The 20790-nt window shown below is 42.6% G+C and overlaps 1 protein-coding gene across 1 annotated transcript; it reads right to left on the bottom strand.

Annotated features, from left to right (window-relative positions):
* Positions 1-16143: 16143 nt before the first annotated feature.
* LOC110877600 lies at positions 16144-20542 on the bottom strand. The gene is made up of 7 exons (XM_022125762.2): positions 20056-20542; positions 19840-19881; positions 17568-17650; positions 17374-17475; positions 17046-17260; positions 16734-16828; positions 16144-16596 (listed from the first exon to the last, which is right to left on the bottom strand). Exons 1-7 carry the CDS (start codon positions 20195-20197, stop codon positions 16325-16327), a joined length of 951 nt encoding a protein of 316 aa, XP_021981454.1. The 5' UTR covers positions 20198-20542; the 3' UTR covers positions 16144-16324.
* Between the last annotated feature and the right edge of the window lie 248 nt (positions 20543-20790).

Here is a 20790-nt window from a genome sequence, read left to right as displayed (position 1 = left end):
TTATACGTGATATCCGTGTTAGGACGTTATTGACTACTTGCGACTTGATTGACTTTCTGTGATTAACTGCCGAGCAAACCAAGGTGAGTTCACACCCTTTACAAAGCATGGGATTCCCTGGGTTGGGAACGGGGTTAAGGAACGTGGTTCCTCGTCTACCTTGGGTAGGACGTCAGTGGTTCAGGAATGTGATTCCTCGTCCGGATGGACGGATAAACGTACTAGACTAAAACTCTATCACGAAGTCCCTCCTTCTTGTATCGACTAATCGCCGGGCCAATGGCGAGCGGGTCATTAGTTAGATAGCGCTATTTAGGTCTGACAAGCCTCACACCGTGCCGCAGAGGACGGGCGTGAACTAATGGATCTGGGGCACGTCAATGATGATAGACATTGATGTTTTCAGGGCACATAAACATGACTACAGTCAGCAATCGATACGGTAACGAGTCTAGTATACACATGGGGTAGCCCCCACGGCTGGAGAGCCAGATGATGTACATGGGGTAGCCCCCACGGCCGAAATGCCTGATAACTACATGGGGTAGCCCCCACGGCCGGAGTGCCGGAGTAACTGGGAACGAACTGGTCACGTTTTTAAAACTATGGGGTAACCCCCACGGCAGGATGCCAGATAAAGTAAACTGTTTTCGAAACAACTAAAACGAACGCCCACCCGTGAACTCACTCAACTAGTTGTTGACTCGTTACTACATGCTTTGCAGGACCATAGGTACTCAGTGGGAGCTTGCATGGAGGAAGATCGTTGTGGGACAGGGATTGCTACAAGACTATGTTAAACTTGAAACTTTTGGAACTTATGTTATAACTTTAAACTTATGCTTCCGCTTGCAACTTAAACTTATTTGTTTTGGAACACCAATCGTGAATGGTTAAACTTTTATAACTATTTATATGCTTGTTCAGTATGATTGGTGGCTGGATCCTGGTCAGTCACGCCTCCAAGCGGTAGTACTCCGCAGGTGGGATTTTGGGGGTGTGACAGATTGGTATCAGAGCCATTGGTTATAGTGAACTTGGTTTTAATAAAGGAGAAACGTTTTTGTTAAAACCAGACTATAACCGGTTTAGTGCTCAACGGTCCACAACGACACTTCGCTCCTCATGCAAGGCTCGACGTTCTAGGTAATATAATGTATGTACATTGCCTACTTGTTAGTTACGTAGTACATTGCTCATGGTATGCTTGACTAGTATAACTACTGTTGTTTGAACACATGCGTACTTACTCTGTCCTACTATCGTGCTTTCGCGAACCTCTCTCACACGTATTGCTTTTATTATGAAGAAACATGTCTGGACGCGTTAACATGACACAAGCCCAGTTGACGGCTTTGATCAACGAGCGAGTTGCCGCAGCGCTCGCAGCTGCACACGCAGGAGGTATATCCTGCAGTCCGAAATTGTTCTAGGATCATTTGGATCCTACTCTCGTGAACCAACCTTTGTGTTAAACTCTGTCTTTTCTTTCACCTACCTTAGGTCAGTATGCTCAGGCACCGGTGTGCACTTTTAAGACCTTTATGGACTGTCGGCCCACGACTTTTAGCGGCACTGAAGGAGCAGTAGGTCTCCTACACTGGTTTGAGAAACTGGAGTCTGTGTTCGAAATGTGTGAATGCCCTGAAGCGCGCAGGGTGAAGTATGCTACTGGTACTCTCGAGGGTTTGGCTCTCACGTGGTGGAATGCTCAAGTGCAGATGTTGGGGTTGGTTGCTGCCAACGCCACCCCATGGGAAAACTTCAAGGAAATGATCAGGGAGGAATACTGCAGTCGTGACGACATTCACAAACTGGAAGATGAGTTCTATAATCTTAAGATGTCGGGATCAGAAATTGAGGCATACACTAAGAGATCGCATGAGCTTGCCTTGTTGTGTCCTACTATGGTGGATCCTCCGTACAAGCGAATTGAACTCTATCTCAAGGGCTTGGTGCCAGAGATCCAAAGTCATGTGACTTCAGCAAGGTTGACTACTATCCAGCAGGTTGTACAGTTGGCTCACCGTCTCACTGACCAAGCGGTGGAGCAGAACAAGTTGCCGAAGCGTATAGGTACTGCAACTACTTCTGGTGCTTCTAGTGGGGATAAACGAAAATGGGATGGAACTTCAAACAGGGGTTCAACTACAGTGCAAACTCAGCCTCAACAGAGAAAGACGGATGATCACAAGAGCCCCGGTCAGCAGTCATCTAGTGGTCAAAGTCATGGTGGATACAAGGGGAATCACCCCAAGTGCAATCGTTGTAGCCTACACCACAGTGGGCCATGCACCAGGGGCAACTGTCATCGGTGCAACAAGCCTGGTCATGTTGCAAAGGATTGCAGGAGCGCATACCCCGCCAATCAGAATCGTCAGCAACCTCAGCAGAACCAGCGACAGCAGCAGGGTAACAACAAAGGGTGCTTTCAGTGTGGAGCTGAAGGTCATTTCAAGAAGGATTGTCCCCAACTGAACCAGAACAACAACAACCAGGGGAATGGTAACAATGGGAACAACAACAATGGTGCTAGGGGACGAGGGTTCGTGATTGGTCAAGGTGAAGCAAGGAATGATCCCAACGTGGTGACGGGTAAGTTCCTTCTCGACGACTTTTATGTTACAGTCTTATTTGATTCGGGTGCCGATACTAGCTATGTGTCACTAGAAGTTAGTAAGATGCTTAAGCGTATTCCTACACCCCTGAGCGACAAGCACACCGTAGAGCTAGCTAATGGTAAGAGCTTGGAAGCCTCACACGTAGTCAAGGGTTGCCAGCTTATTCTCGCTAACCAGACTTTCTCTATCGATCTTATTCCTATTGTCTTGGGTAGTTTCGACGTTGTCATTGGGATGGATTGGTTATCCCAACACCGAGCAGAGATTCTTTGCAACGAGAAGATCGTTCGTATTCCTGGTTTAGGTAGTGATCCTCTCATGATACGTGGCGACAAGAGAAGTGCAGTTGAGAACATTATCTCTCTTCTTAAAGCCCAGAAATGCTTACGAAAGGGCCACACTGCGATTTTGGCTCTAGTTACTGATACCACAGAGAAGGAGAAGAAGCTAGAAGATTTTCCGGTTGTACGCGACTATCCTGAGGTATTCCCTGAGAAATTACCTGGTCTTCCACCCCATCGCCAAGTCGAGTTTCAGATTGATCTAGCTCCTGGAGCCGCGCCTGTAGCCCGTGCACCTTATCGTTTAGCGCCATCAGAGTTGGAAGAACTCTCCACGCAACTACAAGAACTCTTGGATAAGGGTTTTATTCGTCCTAGCTCATCGCCTTGGGGAGCTCTAGTACTTTTTGTGAAGAAGAAGGATGGTACCTTCAGAATGTGTATCGACTATCGCGAACTCAACAAGGTGACTGTGAAGAATCGTTATCCTCTACCGCGTATTGACGACTTGTTCGACCAGTTGCAGGGGTCGAGCTACTATTCAAAGATCGATCTGAGGTCGGGATATCACCAGCTGAGAGTCCGAGAAGAGGATGTCCCTAAGACGGCTTTTAGGACTCGATATGGGCACTATGAGTTTCTGGTCATGCCGTTTGGGCTGACGAACGCACCGGCAGTTTTTATGGATTTGATGAATCGGGTGTGCAAACCGTATCTGGACAAGTTTGTTATAGTCTTCATCGACGACATTCTGATCTATTCTAAGAGTAAAGAGGAACACGAACAACATCTACGACTTATCTTGGAACTTCTCCGGAAGGAACAGCTTTACGCAAAATTCTCGAAATGCGACTTCTGGCTTCGTGAAGTCCATTTCCTAGGGCATGTGGTGAACAAGGATGGGATTCACGTTGATCCATCCAAAGTGGAATCTATTAAGAACTGGCCTGCGCCTCGTACACCAAAGGAGATTCGCCAATTCTTGGGATTGGCAGGTTACTACCGGAGATTCATTAAGGATTTTTCTAAAATCGCGCAGCCTCTCACTTTGTTAACGCAGAAAGGCGTTGTTTATCATTGGGGAAATGCACAAGAGTTAGCCTTTCAGCATCTAAAGGATAGACTTTGTAGTGCACCTATCCTTTCACTGCCAGAGGGCACGGATGATTTTGTGGTTTACTGTGATGCATCAATTCAAGGTCTTGGTTGTGTATTGATGCAACGAGATAAAGTCATAGCTTACGCCTCACGACAACTTAAAGTTCACGAGAAGAACTACACGACACATGATTTAGAGCTGGGAGCTGTTGTTTTCGCACTTAAACTATGGCGGCATTACCTGTACGGAACCAAGTGCGCCATCTACACCGACCACAGAAGTTTAGAACACATATTCAAGCAGAAGGAACTGAATATGCGGCAGCGACGATGGGTCGAGCTGCTGAACGATTACGAGTGCTCTATCAGGTATCACCCGGGCAAGGCCAATGTAGTGGCGGACGCCCTCAGTCGAAAGGACACTACGCCTAAGCGCGTAAGAGCTCTACAACTCACGATCCATTCTAGTCTACCTTCGCAAATACGAGCTGCTCAGATAGAAGCACTGAAACCAAAGAACGTTAGAGCTGAAGCTCTACGCGGGTCAAGGCAACGCTTAGAACAGAAGGAAGACGATGCTTATTATGTAACAGGACGCATTTGGGTCCCACTCTATGGCGATTTACGAGAACTTGTGATGGATGAAGCGCACAAATCTCGCTACTCGGTACACCCTGGTTCGGACAAGATGTACCACGATATCAAAACTACGTATTGGTGGCCTAGCATGAAGGCCCACATAGCAACTTACGTCAGCAAGTGTTTGACTTGTGCGCGAGTCAAGACGGAATATCAGAAACCCTCAGGCCTACTTCAGCAACCAGAGATACCACAATGGAAATGGGAGCAAATTTCCATGGATTTCGTTACTGGCCTACCTAGATCACAGCGCGGAAACGATACTATATGGGTGATCGTGGATCGACTCACAAAATCCGCACACTTTTTGGCAATCAAGGAAACAGATAAATTCTCCACTCTGGCGGAGATATACCTCAAGGAAGTTGTTTCGAGGCACGGGGTGCCCACTTCTATCATCTCTGATCGAGATGCACGTTTTACTTCGGAACTGTGGCAGGCAATGCACAAGTCCTTTGGCTCACGTCTTGATATGAGCACAGCGTATCACCCACAGACGGACGGGCAGTCCGAGCGAACTATTCAGACCTTAGAAGATATGCTTCGCGCTTGCGTAATCGACTTTGGCAACAGCTGGGAAAGGCATCTGCCACTCGTGGAATTCTCGTATAATAACAGCTACCACACCAGCATTAAAGCTGCTCCGTTTGAGGCATTGTACGGACGTAAATGCCGGTCACCCCTCTGTTGGGCAGAGGTGGGGGATAGTCAGATCACTGGTCCAGAACATGTGGTAGACACTACTGAGCGGATTGCTCAGATACGACAACGCATGGCGGCCGCTCGTGACCGTCAGAAGGCATACGCCGATAAGGGCAGGAAACCACTTGAGCTCCAGGTTGGGGAGCGGGTTTTACTCAAAGTTTCACCCTGGAAGGGTGTGGTTCGTTTTGGTAAACGCGGCAAACTCAACCCACGGTACGTTGGACCTTTTGAGATTCTTGAGAAAATAGGCAAGGTGGCCTACAGACTGAAATTACCAGCAGAACTCGGGGCAGTTCACAACGTTTTCCATGTGTCGAATCTGAAGAAGTGTCTGTCAGATGAGACGCACGTAGTTCCTCTGAAGGAACTTACGATCGACGAACAGTTGAAATTCGTCGAAGAACCTGTCGAGATCACGGACCAGGATGTTAAGGTCCTCAAGAGCACTAGAATACCTCTTGTTCGAGTTCGTTGGAACTCACGTCGCGGCCCAGAGTTTACCTGGGAGCGCGAAGATCGGATGAAACAAAAGTATCCCCAACTGTTTGAGAACAGTACAAACGCTACTGAGGCTGAAGCTACGGAATTTCGGGACGAAATTCCAGATCAACGGGGGGTGGATGTGACACCCCAGGAAAACCGGGAAAACCTTACAACTTAACTAGCTTCCTTAGTGAGTGCCATCAAATTTCGGGACGAAATTTCTTTCAACTTGGGGATGATGTGACAACTCGAAATTTAGAACCTTTCGTTGTAACTTGCTTGTACGTTATGTGACTAGTTAAAATGATAACGTGAACCTTTTTATATGATAAGTGCTTTGTTACGTGTGTATTATATATATATGTGTACGTGTTATATGTGAACCGAGAACCCGACACGAAACAACAAGGAACCCGACTCGAGACCATGAGGTCTCGAGTGACTAGTAATCGGTTTTGGGCCTTGGGCCGAGAACCTTTGGCCGGTTGGGCCTTTGGGCCGTGAACCCCACTCGAAACCCACTAAGGGTGCACACACTTGGAACTTGACTATATAAACTACCCTTAGTTAGTTTTTGCCATTTGTTGAACAATACAACACACACACTCTCCTACTTCTCTCTCTAAGCCTTAAGAACACAAACACATTTCCAAGACTCTCGGATCCACTCGGTTGACACAAGAAACTCTCGGATTTGGACTTTGGATCGGCACACACACACACCCTCGAAATCCATAACCGGTTAGTGTTCTTGATGTTTTGATTGAATGTTGGTGTTATGTTTGTATGATAAAATGCATGAGATGATGTTATTTGTTAGTATTTCTTGATGATCATTGTTGAATGCTTAGTGATAGTATGTTCATGTTATGCTTGTGCTTAAATAGATGCATAAATGAGATGATGTTTTATGTGTGTTAAAAAGTTTAGTGTTGGAATGTGTTCATGTGTTAAAGAGAGTTTAAACTATTAGATTTGATGATTCATGAAATCGGTTTACATATGTCATGAAATCGGCTAAGGAGTATGTTTGTCATGTTAGGATGCATGCTAGTAAATTGTATCTTGATGGTTGTTCATAGTTTTGTTTGAATAAAGGTTGAATACTTGATGAATATGGGTTTGAATGTGTGAAGAACACTTTGAATGATAGTTGAAGATTGAAAACCCTTGTGATTTTGATCCATCTTTGACCAATAACCTGATTAGGAAAACTGTTAGTGGAATGCTATTGGTTATTTCCGGATTTGGGCCTGATTATATTGTACCACTAATCTGACTACATCTGCATCAACACGTGAACTTGAAAACGACTGCTACCGACTCGCAATCACGCAGTTGCGACTCGCAACCACAGCGTGATGACTCGAGACCACGCGGTTGCGACTCGCAACCATAACAGGACAAGCCGAAACCACAGGATACGAGTCCCGTTGCGACTCGAGACCTCAGCATGATGAACCGAAATCATGGTTGCGACACCAGTTGCGACTCGCAACCATCCATGATCAACGCACAGCATGACTCGAGACCATGCTTGCGAGTCCGGTTGCGACTCGAGACCACACTTTGGGCCTTAGTTAGTGGGCCGGACTTATGAACTTCTGTGCTACTGTTGATGAGTTATTTGGGCCTGTTATCACGAGCCCAACTGTTTGGACTTTGAACTTGTGATTGACTGTTACCTGTGAACTATGAACTGTTAAACGTGTCTGCCATACGTGTTGAACATTTGTGCACTACTTGGTTCGAACCTGATTATACGTGATATCCGTGTTAGGACGTTATTGACTACTTGCGACTTGATTGACTTTCTGTGATTAACTGCCGAGCAAACCAAGGTGAGTTCACACCCTTTACAAAGCATGGGATTCCCTGGGTTGGGAACGGGGTTAAGGAACGTGGTTCCTCGTCTACCTTGGGTAGGACGTCAGTGGTTCAGGAATGTGATTCCTCGTCCGGATGGACGGATAAACGTACTAGACTAAAACTCTATCACGAAGTCCCTCCTTCTTGTATCGACTAATCGCCGGGCCAATGGCGAGCGGGTCATTAGTTAGATAGCGCTATTTAGGTCTGACAAGCCTCACACCGTGCCGCAGAGGACGGGCGTGAACTAATGGATCTGGGGCACGTCAATGATGATAGACATTGATGTTTTCAGGGCACATAAACATGACTACAGTCAGCAATCGATACGGTAACGAGTCTAGTATACACATGGGGTAGCCCCCACGGCTGGAGAGCCAGATGATGTACATGGGGTAGCCCCCACGGCCGAAATGCCTGATAACTACATGGGGTAGCCCCCACGGCCGGAGTGCCGGAGTAACTGGGAACGAACTGGTCACGTTTTTAAAACTATGGGGTAACCCCCCACGGCAGGATGCCAGATAAAGTAAACTGTTTTCGAAACAACTAAAACGAACGCCCACCCGTGAACTCACTCAACTAGTTGTTGACTCGTTACTACATGCTTTGCAGGACCATAGGTACTCAGTGGGAGCTTGCATGGAGGAAGATCGTTGTGGGACAGGGATTGCTACAAGACTATGTTAAACTTGAAACTTTTGGAACTTATGTTATAACTTTAAACTTATGCTTCCGCTTGCAACTTAAACTTATTTGTTTTGGAACACCAATCGTGAATGGTTAAACTTTTATAACTATTTATATGCTTGTTCAGTATGATTGGTGGCTGGATCCTGGTCAGTCACGCCTCCAAGCGGTAGTACTCCGCAGGTGGGATTTTGGGGGTGTGACATAGTCGATGTCTAGTAGCCGCAGACAATCTATCTCTCGATTTTATGTGTTTCGAATTTGACAAATCATCAAGTACACTTGTTGATTTTATGTGTTTATGTGTGCTTCTCCGTTTCGTAGTTACTTTCTCTGTTTTGTGCTTATGTTTTGGGATATTATTCGATTCCTCTATCTATTTCACACGACTCGTACTGTTATTCTATCCCTAATCGACACCCAACTATCGCGAATCTAGACGATATCATACTATACTGTGCTATACGACTAAGTTAGGTTATTCGATGCAATATTCGAACGACACGCAAGCTTTGAATGATAGGATCTTGAGGCAGTCAGAAAACTATATGTGCCTATAGGGGAATTGCGTGATATTACCTGCTTCTGTGATTAAATGGTTACGCGTTTTCGTGTTTATGTGCCTCTGTGTTTATGTGCTTCTGTGCTTATGTGCATCTGCGGTTTTGTGCATATGTGTTTACGTGATATGTGTTTCGACGTGATTCTAAGCTTTAGATAGTAGTAGACGTGTGAGGTGAGATTTGATTTCGTTGTGTTGAGACTCGTGACGATGTCTAATGCAGACCATGTCGTCGTCTGGATCCCGACCTCGAGCCCAACTTACCCGCCAGGAAAAGAGGGACAGACGTCTCGCTGCTATCATCTCCAAAACTGTGGCGAAAGCTGTGAGTGAGGTGTATGAGAACGCTAGCAAGTCGTCTGAAGAATCACGAGCTGAAATCCCTAAGGATTCAAGCAAGGCTGCTTTTAGCTTCAAGCAGTTCAAGGCATGCGGGCCGAAAGAGTTTACTGGCGAAGATGGTCCGACAGCCATGTTTCACTGGTTCGACTCGGTCGAAGTCACTCTGCGCCAGAGCGGATGTCCTAAGCATCTCCGTACTCTCAATGCTACAGGCGTCTTCCAGTCCCGTGCTCTAGACTGGTGGACGGCCGAACGAAACAAGCGCGGAAATGATGCAGCTTACGGGCTATCATGGAAGGAGTTGAAAGCGATTATGATCGAAGAATTTTGCCCTCCTCATGAGCGCCAAAAGCTGGAGGACGAGTTCTGGGGAATCAAGCAGAAGGATGGAGACAACGCTGCTCTCACTACTCGCTTCAAGCAGCATAGCATTATCTGTCCTGATCAAGTCAAGACCTCAGATCAAGCCATCAAGAAGTATATCCGAGCTCTACCCGACTGTGTAGCCGACTTTGTTCACGCCGCCAAGCCAGCAACGATCGAGGAAACCTACCTACTCGCCGCTGAGATCAACGATAAGCGAGTAAAGTCTGGTTTTTGGGATAAGCAAACCAAGTGCATCAAGCCACTGCAACACCCACCGACTCATCTGCTAAATCCTCCAAGTCTTCAAGAAGGAAGAAGAAGAAGAACAACAACAACAGCTCCAGCAACAAGAGTTGTGCTGCCGCAACCACCGCTGCTCCCCTACAATCTGTACCAGCTCAACAGCAGCAGCACCAGCGTTCAGCTCCAGTGGTCAATGCACCCAGCCAGCAAAGCGTGCATACACAGGCCCTCACCCACTCTGCCCGACATGTTCGTATCATCATCCAGTGGGTCTAGCTTGTCGTTTTTGCGCTCACTGCAACCTCTGCGGTCATTTCACTACAAACTGCCGCTATGGTCCCCGACAAGCCCCAGCTCAAGCTACTGTCAACCAAGCTCTCCTCCCTGCTCCTCAAGGCCAACCAACAGCTCCAGCACCGGCAGTCAATGCTCGAGTCTGCTTTGCATGTGGTGACCCTAAGCACTTTGCCAACCGATGCCGAACATCAAGCAAGAGCCCCAGCAGCAACAACAACAACAGCAGCCTCAGCAGCAGCAGCAAGCAGCCCATGCCCGAACTTTCAACCTCAATGCCCGCCAGGCTCAGGCGGATAACAACGTGGTTAATGGTACGTTCCTTGTGAATGGTATTTATGCATCATGTTTGTTTGATACTGGAGCCGATAACTGCTTTGTGTCATTTGAATTCGAGAAGCTCCTTAGTCGTAAGCGCTCTTATCTATCCTTGTCATTCGAAGTCGAAGTTGCTACAGGGAGGACATTCAGTTGAGGACTAATCCTGAAACTCCTAGCCGATCGAGTGAGCTAGCCGAGAGGGAGGACATTCAGTCGAAGTTGCTACAGGGAGGACATTCAGTCGAGAAGCCAATCGAACAGACTATTCGATCGAGTGACATTCAGTTGAGGACTAATCCTGAAACTCCTGGCCGATCGAGTGAGCTAGCCGATCGAGCAAACCGCTCGATCGACCGACTTGAAAGGTAGGAACACTTCAGTGTTCTCAAATACTGCAACAAAAACTTCAAAAGTTCAAATCCTCTAACACAAACACACCAGAGGAAGAAACAATCCACTCGAATGGTCCAGCCGATCGAGCCTACCGGCCAATCGAACGGGACTGTCCAATCGGATATACCAGCCGATCGAACAGGCCATCCGATCGAACCTGATGTTCGATCGACCAGCCTATTCGATCCATCCATACTTGTTTACTTTTCCGCGTTACTTATCGTTATGCTATCGAACTATTCAGGCTAATCTTACTCTCAGCGCTCCCTTCAATCCATAATCAATCACAGTGAGTATACTCGATCCCTTTTTGCTTTTAGCACTTTCGGGTGTTACATACGTTACCTATCAAATCACAACCAAACACAAACTATTTGAACGCTGACCATTTGCATGTGCTACTTGACTAAATGAATGCTGTTTATTATGTTTACACGTGGAATGCTATCTACCTGCCTTAGCAACATAGTACTATAGTTTGGACTCAGCACCCGTTCACACGGGGGTTGCTAAGGACAAATACTTGCATGGATTACGGTGGTAATCATGTATTGCGAACCGTCTCGGACGGTCAACCTGCAGTCGTTGGTATCGATGGTCCCATGTCGATAATTAACATGCATCGTTTTCCTCTGTGTACGTGCCTGGTTATGCGTAAACTATTCGAACTCTGTATGCTATTACTAAACTTGTGTGCTCACCTTTACATTTTATGTATTGACTTTATTTTAACGTATGTGACAGGTGTTTAAGGTGTTAGCTTGCTAGGAAAGCGAGGCAATAATAAAGCTTTAGAGCCCATCTAGCAGTTGTAGGTCGTAGCCTACCTAGGGGTCTCTAGAAGCGAATAAACTCTAGCCATGGAGCCGTTGAAGTTGTTCGATCAAGCATCTATGGCATTAGTTGTCTGTAGATCTTGTCCGGATGAGTCTTAATGACTCTGGGCAGTACTTTAAAACATTTGGTTTGTAATAAATTGAATCTGAGTTGTCGAAACAGTACTGTATGTTTAGTTGTATTCTATGATAACTTGTTTATTTATTTGGGATACGGTATGGGACGTATCACTTAACTGAATTTGTAAAAATAGTTGTTGTGGAAACTTCTGAACAATCTGTTCCGCTCAGTGCCGTGCCCCGATGATTCCACCATCGGTTGGGGTGTGACAGCTGGCCTGGTCGATCGGCCGACATGTCCGATCGGTTGGGCTGTCCGTTCGGACAGCCTAACCGTTCGGTCAGCATCCTGACCTGGTCGGCCTGTTCGTCTAACACTTGGCTGTTCTGATTATTTGATGTTATATCGAGGTAGTTTGACAACGAGCTGAACCATGGAACTTTCGTTCTTACTTGTTTCCCTTGCTCAGACAGGAATCACCCAAGTCCAGCCGGTGAACTGTTCGGAACGGTAGTTTGATGTTTAACCCGAAGTCGGTGAACCTCATAGATAGAATCCGAATCTTGAACCACTTATCCACTAGAATGATTGGTGAGTTGACTCAAGCTCCGTTCCTACCGGTTTGAAGGCATTGAGTGTAAAAGAGTTGAAAGAAAGTTGGAAATTCCTTCTTTCAATCCTTCACACCAGGTAAATGTTCAGATCTATGGTAGATCTTAGTTTGTTTATGTGGAAATCGGTTAGATCCAAGCCATTTATGGTGGAATGACGCCAAAACATGATGTTCTTGAAGAACACCATGATGACATCATCCTAGAATGCTTAGATCTTGATGATTTCACGGTTAGAAATCAAGATTCGAAAGATAGAAAGGTGTAGGAGTGTGTAATGATCAAGAAAGTACAAGATTTAGGATGAAAACTTACCGGAATCGGAAGAAATCTGAGAAAAGAAGGAGAGCACGAGCTGGTCGGTCAGAGAGTTTCCAAAAGTGGAAAGAATGATAATGACAACCCTATTTATAGGCTTCCCAAAGAGGAAAGAGCTGGCCGATCGGCCAGGCATCCCGATCGGACAGCCTGCTCGATCGGACAGTCCGTCCGATCGGTTGGGCTGTTCGATCGGCTAATAGCCTGATCGATCAACAGCCTGGTTCGAGTGTTCGGTGCGACGATTTCTGATATTTAGATTTCGATTGAAGATGATACGTATATGATAGAATTTCCTATTCAAATTACTTTCAGTCCCAATCACTATATCTAACATACAATCATCTACATCTAGCATAGTCTCTTCTCTACCAATTATCTCGACTTGATTTCGATTGAGTTCGGTTGAGTTTCGAGTTTCGAGTTTTGATTTGATTGATTCGATTGATCACCACACAATACATAAAGTAAACATGCATAAGTAACACATAAGGCACACACACACACGTATAATAATAACCAAATTCGCATAGTTCGAGCTTCGAGTTTGATGATGGTTTGATTATTGATTAGTTAACTTTATCGCATTGTTACTTCCTACTATTCACAGTCGTAAATCGTTTCGTGTCGATTAAACATTCAATTACTTCGAGTCCTTTGATAGACAACACTTACTCCACATAATACAAATAAAACATAAAATAGACTATTTACGGTCAAAAAAGTCAAAGTTGACTTTAACTTTGACATTCGAAAACACGGGGTGTTACAGCCTCTTCTTGGACTTTTGTCCAATTTTGGCGCTCCATTTTTCCCTTTTTATCCCGAGCGTCATCTTCTTCGTTGCCGGCGTCTTCATCCACATTATATTCATCGTTGCCGGTGTCATCTTCTTAGTCGCCCGAATTTTGAGTTTCGGGCACTACTTCCTCGTCCTCGTCCTGGTGAATAGGTAGAGGACGTCCAACATTTTCTCGTGGAGATGGAACTTGTGGGGAACGAAAACCATACGGGTCGAAGGCGGGGGTTTGAGGATCCATTGATAACAAATTTTGAAAATAGCCGAAAGTGGGTTGTGGTTGGGTGTTGTAAAAGGAGGGGTGTAAAGGTTGTTGGTAAAAAATGGGGGTTGTGAAGTATATCCGAAAGGGGTTGTGGTTGTGCACTTGCACCGCTCGAGCCACCACGAGACGGTTGCGAGCCGCGTCCCTTAGATTTTTTCTTGGCTTCGCGGGGTTGGTTCTCCATTGCTCGGTTTGGCTTTGTGTTGTATTTGATAGATTTTTAGAGTATAAATTTGAGAATGGGTGTGGTAAAAAAATTAGATTTAAGTTGGTTATTTATATTGGTTTAAATTGAATTTTTTTTTTTAATATTTGACCGTTGCCCAACGTTCACCCTCGATCCTTGTGCAATTCTTGTGCGGTGAACATACACCGATCTCCCTCCCCGAATACCCTCCCCGAAGTGATGGCGGCGGTGTTCCCGCTCGGGGACTTCAATCACCGCACCACTCCCCGCATAGTGCCCCGTTCACCCTAATATTATAATAATATATAATTTTTTAATGTTTTTATTATTTTAATATTATAATAATAGTTATTTTCTTTACTTTTTAACTTTAATTCTTTTTTTAATATCAGGGGTTGGGATAGTGTTAGTGTCAACCGGTATCGAACCATATATTAATAAACGAATTGAAATAAATAGTTATTTTAATTTTATAATAATATATAGTTTTTTTAATACTTTTATTATTTTAATATTATAATAATAGTTATTTTCTTTACTTTTTAACTTTAATTCTTTTTTTAATATCAGGGGTTTGGATAAGGTTGGTGTCAACCGGTATCGAACCATATATTAATAAACGAATTGAAATTAATAGTGATTTTAATTTTATAATAATATATAGTATTTTAATACTTTTATTATTTTAATATTATAATAATAGTTACTTTCTTTACTTTTTTACTTTAATTCTTTTGTTTAATATTAGGGGTTGGGATAAGGTTGGTGTCAACCGGTATCGAACCAGTACTGACATCGAAAATACCGGTACGGTCCTGTTCGGTATCAGTACATGAAGGTAAAAAACCGGCACTAATACAGAAAACGGCAAAAGTTGGTGCCAAATTGATACTGGAAATCTTTTGGTTCGGGAAATTCAGTGCTGCTACCCGGTACCATTTGCTCATCCCTGATCACGGTTAACGTACGAACAACAGTATCGTACAATTTTTTTTTGTTTCAGGGGTAGGGATGAGCTTGATGCCAACCGATACAGAATCGGTACTGATACCGAAAATACCGGTTACGGTACTGGTATATGAAGGTAAAAAACGGTAGTGAACCGGTACCAGGAACACCAAAAGTCGGTACCGAATTGGTACTTAAGATCTTTTGGCTCGGCAAATTTGGTACAGGTACCCAGAACAATTTGCTCATCTCTGACCACGGGTTTCATACGAACAACATCGTTACCACACAACTTTTTTTGTTGATTTTCTTTCGGTTATCTTTTAGTGTTTTTTTCTACATTTTCTTTTTATTCTTGTCAGCAGTTCCGTTCGCAACACGCTCGTAGTGATTTCAAAACACATGTAAACACGGACTAAATAACAAAAGAAATTCGCCGCAACGCGACGAACTTCTTTAAACCTAGTTGAAGCTTAAAATAAAAGAAAATTGTTTGCTGTTCTTTTTTTTTCCTCAAGAACACGAATAAAGTCATAAACTTTATTTATATTTTACTGCATTTTATTAATGTTTGAGTAAAATGCCAAAAATGAAATTTTTTGTATCTAGGTCTCTGAGGTTTTATATTTGTTGTCATTTTCATCTAATTGACGAACTGGGTTAGAATTTTTTTGTTAATTTCTCTCATTTTTGTCTTTTTTCTTATTTAATTAAAATACACTGTGACATAAAATGACGATTATACCCTTCATTTAAATGAGGAAACCGGAAAAAAAAAAGAGTACTTAACAGAAAATTCTAACTCAGTTTGCCAAATAAATGAAAATAACAACAAAAATGAAACATCGGGAATAACACATAGGGTTTGATCTTTTATTGGTTGAGGTGATTATGATTTTTGAGAATACATAGTCAATAATTTGTATCGATCTTTTTACTCAAGAATTGTTGTAATTATCACATAAGCATTATAAATTAATAAAAAAGAGTGTTACCTGACACATCGGTAAGGTAACCTAGTAACCTGATAATTGCGTAAGATTGAAACGGTATATCAAACTTGAGTGATTTTTGAGAGACAAAAAAAAAAATGATTGACTTTAGTGGAACAGGGGATAAACTTGGTTACTGTTATGTGAGGTTTTCCCAGAATATATTTAAAACAATCAAGATTTTTTTTTTAATTTTTTGTTATATTTACATAAGAGAGATTTATTCAGAAGCATATATGCTTATAATGTTACACGAAAAAAAGGTCAAAATGGAACATTCAATTGAATCGAACTTTTCAAGAATAGTAGTAATACTTGCTTAGCAATAAACTCAAAAAAGAAAAAAAGCAAAGCAAAAAACTTCTTGAGATGTAAACAAACATAAACTGGAAAACTAGCATCAAGAAGCTGTGGAAGTTGTTCCATTTTCAACAGCTGGTGGCTCAAGTGGGCGTACAGTTCTTGGAAGCATGAATTCAGCAAAAACCGGATAATGCGAAGAAGGGTAATGACCGTCAATGTTATCGTTCACTACTTCACATGATACGGGCGCCAGTGATCGGCCTCTGAACAGAATCCAGTCTATGTGCAAATCTTGAGTTTGCCGATCCCAGCACAGGCAAAGGGCCCGGAATATCAACTTGAGAAACTCAAGAGCTCCTTGCTTGTTACCTAAACCGGCACAAAAACTAAATAAATTATTTTTTGGAGGGTAGATTCAAAATGGCCGGGTCGGAAACAGGTCAAGGTCAAAACAGGTGATTTGGAAATGGTCAAGGTCAAAACAGGTAACTTGTAAACGATGATACCTTTAAATCCATGATACGTGCGTATTAGTGACATGTTTTTTCTCAACCGAGCATTGGGCCACGCATCTCTCATATCACCTACAACACCATGTTCTCTGCAAAACAAGTAGTGTATGCAAAAAGCATTAGTACTTGGTCAAAACATATACTTTGACTTTTAAGGTCATAATATACATAAAACTCATAATGTTATCATGTTGCCCACAACTTCTCTAAACACCTAGACAATCAATACAAATTTTATAGCAAGAAATTAGTATTAATCTAACACTAAAGTCAAGTTGTATCTCTTCTTGTATATTGTATAATTACCTTGATCTCCCAAGAAGAAAGCGTCCGGTGGTTGACTCTTTTTGCGTATTAAAACCTCCACAATATACAACTGGCAAGCTAGGAGGCAACGATGCGATATGCTGCCATGTCAGCAACGCACTTCGTCTACGAGCACGAGGACTGAACTCATCCATGTTCGTGTTCACTATTTGGAACGAAAAACCCGGCGGCTCAACTCCTTTCAGTTGAAATGTGTAGATATTTCGTTAAGAAACAACAGTCAGTAACATAATGCGACAGGAAAATCATTTGGAAGTATTTTTCAAGATATTAATGATAAAAAAACATATATGCTAGAAAAGGATATTGCCCATGTAGCAATGCATGGAGATACGCTTCCCCATGACATGCTTCCCGGAACGGAAGGCGATTCTGACAACCAAAACGTTCCGCCTTCTAATAACTCCACCTTTTATAAAAGAAAATATAAGAATCAAACATTGGTAAGCGATATCATGGATGTAAGCGTTTTTATTTTAGAAAGAGTATATGATGTATTACCTTTTCCTTGTCATAGAAAATGGTGCAACATTGATCTTCGACGTCTTCAGATCCTTTCCGTGAAATTCCGAATTGATCATAACCTTGTATGTTTAACAAAAATGATCCCGGTTTTAGTCACGTTTAAGATATCATTTGCACTCTTTTCTTCAACAGTTGGTCCCGCTTCACTGATATATAAAATGGGATCCATATTACATCTTCATTCTATTCACGTTCTTTGTCTTCCTCGAAAAGACAACACTTTCTAATTTGGTTGTCTCAAGATACACAAGTTTCTATACTCACATTTGCTAAGGGTTGTTTAATTATTATTATTATTATTTTTTTGAAAGGTGTGAATTATTCGCGAATGTCGGGAGGTCTAGCATACGTTGTCTTAACTGGGTCCGCGCTAGAGAGCCCCCTCGCACAATAGATCCCCAATTTAAACCCCTCAATGAGAAACCCCTATCACCCAGACTCGAACTTGAGACCTGGAGGGGAAAACTCACCCTGGCCCACCATAGGTGGAACTTAAACACCCGTGGCCACCACTAGAGCATTATCAAACAAAGGCTTTATATCAAACTATATGTCTATTTGTTAAGTCAAACGTTGCGATTATTATGGGACAAAGGGAGAATCATATAAAAGGGATAGATGTAGGCTACATAATTTGTAGGGCCCGGATTTCTCTTATGAATCATGTATAGATCACTTTCAGAATGAAATATTTCGAAAATTCAATACAAAGAGAAAACAAAAACGAATATGCAGTTCTATTATGAAAACAACTTAGCAAAATCAGACCAAAGACTATCCTTTTCTTATAGTTGGGGAACCATCACAACGTTTTAGTTTGGCAGTCACCCGCAATTGCTACTAACTAATCAGTTGCTATTGACGACCAAGATGTTGTTGGTCTTAGTTACAACTGTTGATCAGCAGCAACTTAACACTGATAATTAGTTCCATCTAACGATCATTAATCAAGCAAATCCAAAGCAACCAGGATGGTGCCCCCTTGGAACCATCCATGGTCTAATGGCTTCACTCACTAGAACCCTTAAGGTGCCCCTTGATTGAGCGTGCACTTCACACCTGCTAACTCGTATCAGTGTTCATTTTGATTTCTGCAAACACCAATCAACCAATATAGCTTGATGACACCAACAATGGAGCCTAGAGGTGATAAGTGTGAGTATTCGTTACCAAAAATCTTTTGGGATGGCACCAATAACCTGCTAAGTGCTAACCATTGCGTTAGTGGAAGTTGGATTCGAATCCATGACCTCTGCTAGAGCGACTCAGAAGGCTAACCACTGCGCCACCCCCTTGAAGGTTGCTATAAAAGATTTCATAGTGCCTAATTGACTAGAATCAAATCCTCATCCTAACATCACCATAACTGCTTCGGTCCACTTGGTGAACCATCATGAAACTTCTAGACTCTAGTTCCATCACATCAATTTCAACATGGTCTCGAACATAATCAAATATCATAGTCCAAACTTCACATTAATTAATTAAATGTTTAAACTTTAAACTATAAAGGGGCTTGATTACAATCATATGCAAACATATCATCATCATCATCATCATCATCATCATACTCAGTAAATCCCACCAATAGCACACTTAAGGTAGGGTCTGAGGAGGGTAAGATGTAGACAGCCTTATCTCTACCCGTAGAAATAGAGAGGCTGCTTCCAATGAGACACCCGGCTCGATAATAGTTTTGCATCAAGCCTTGGACATAAGTAGTGGCGGAACTAGCCCAAAAAGTTAGGGGTATCCTATTTTTTTTCGGATCAGGGGTATCCTTTATATAATAGAAATAGGGTTGAGGGGTATTTTTACACTACGAAAATGGAGTTAAGGGGTATTTTTACACTACGGAGACGGGGTTGAGGGGTAGCCTGTGCTGCCCCTATTAACACTCTATGTCCGCCACTGGACATAAGGCACATAACACTCAGCAATTAAGACAAAGGACGATTAGTGCATGTACTCCCTTGTCTTTCGGCTATCAACGCCACCACATGATGCATGATTAACCACCCCCTCTTTTAACGTTATTTTCACGAAATTAGTAAAATAACATTAAAATTAGTGCACTTTCAGTTTTGCCCCCGAGCGCCCACACATATATACATTATATGCGCATACCCAAGCGGGGCGTAATATGCAAACATAACAAAGACAACCAATCAGCAGAATCATAGGTATTCACATTAAAGATCAATCTTAAGATAAAACAGTAAAAATAAAATTTAACCAGAAGCATTACCTGGCAAGCATTGTTGAAGATACTCCAACTGAGACTTCACACCTATCAACACATGAACAAAAAACCCCAAATTAAATAACTCAAATCAGCATATCTATATCAACAAAATCACTAAAAGAAACAAACCCAAATCAATCAACACCCAGATAACCATTTCCCACAACTAACAAATAAAAAAAAAAAAAAAAAAAAACAGAGTTTTAAAGATCCACACACCTTGTTGAGTGCAAAGTATGATCGGTGAGTAACTAGTAATAACACTAACACACAAATCCTTCCTCTTTTCCCAGCAATTTGGGCCATCTTCTGGCTGATCTTCAAGAAGATTAAAGGTCATTACAGTTAAAGAAACACTCATCTTGCTGTTTGAATTCAAGAAAACCCTAATCTTGAATCAAGTTCAGATCTTTCACACCCTCACATGGTGTTTGATTGAAGTTACAACTTCAAGAAAGCAAAACACAAAGATCTCAAAGACAAAGATGTCTGATTAATGTTTGCAAACAGTTTGTGGGTCGTATGATGGTCAACAAAGATGCTACAGCTGGAGATCTTGCAATTGCTTGTCGGGATTTGTGTTTTGAAATAAATTTCTGAAAGTTTAAAAGTTTTGATTAAAATTCGTTACTTTGTGCACACTGCAATCTTTTTGTAATATATGTAAACAGGTGGTTCCAGAAATAATTTGGTTGGTTTTTTAATTAATGTAAGGTAAAGTATTTGCTATTTGACTATTTTGTGTACTTATAAAAATTTTAAAAGCCACTTTTGTGTATAGTTTATTGTTAGATAACACCAGAATAAAGGTGTCATCAGCTTTAATTTATTACTGGCAGGAGTCGGTCTCAATTGACAAATCCTTGACAAAACCGATGAATTTTAATCAGGATTTTAAAAATATATTTTTTAGTTTGTTTTATTAATTCAAACCAATCATCATAGGGTGCACTT

Source organism: Helianthus annuus, chromosome 5 (assembly GCF_002127325.2).
Source record: "Helianthus annuus cultivar XRQ/B chromosome 5, HanXRQr2.0-SUNRISE, whole genome shotgun sequence".
NCBI classification, from domain to species: domain Eukaryota; kingdom Viridiplantae; phylum Streptophyta; class Magnoliopsida; order Asterales; family Asteraceae; genus Helianthus; species Helianthus annuus.
Note: the sequence above shows the minus strand (reverse complement) of the source record. Positions and strands in the feature narration are given on the sequence as shown.

Coding starts and splice junctions, on each gene's coding strand:
- LOC110877600 (XM_022125762.2), bottom strand. CDS start 20,197: ATGAGTGTTTCTTTAACTGTAATGACCTTTAATCTTCTTGAAGATCAG. Junction 19,882..20,055: donor CATACTTTGCACTCAACAAG/GTGTGTGGATCT, acceptor ATGTGTTGATAG/GTGTGAAGTCTCAGTTGGAG. Junction 17,476..17,567: donor TTTTCTATGACAAGGAAAAG/GTAATACATCAT, acceptor CTTTTATAAAAG/GTGGAGTTATTAGAAGGCGG.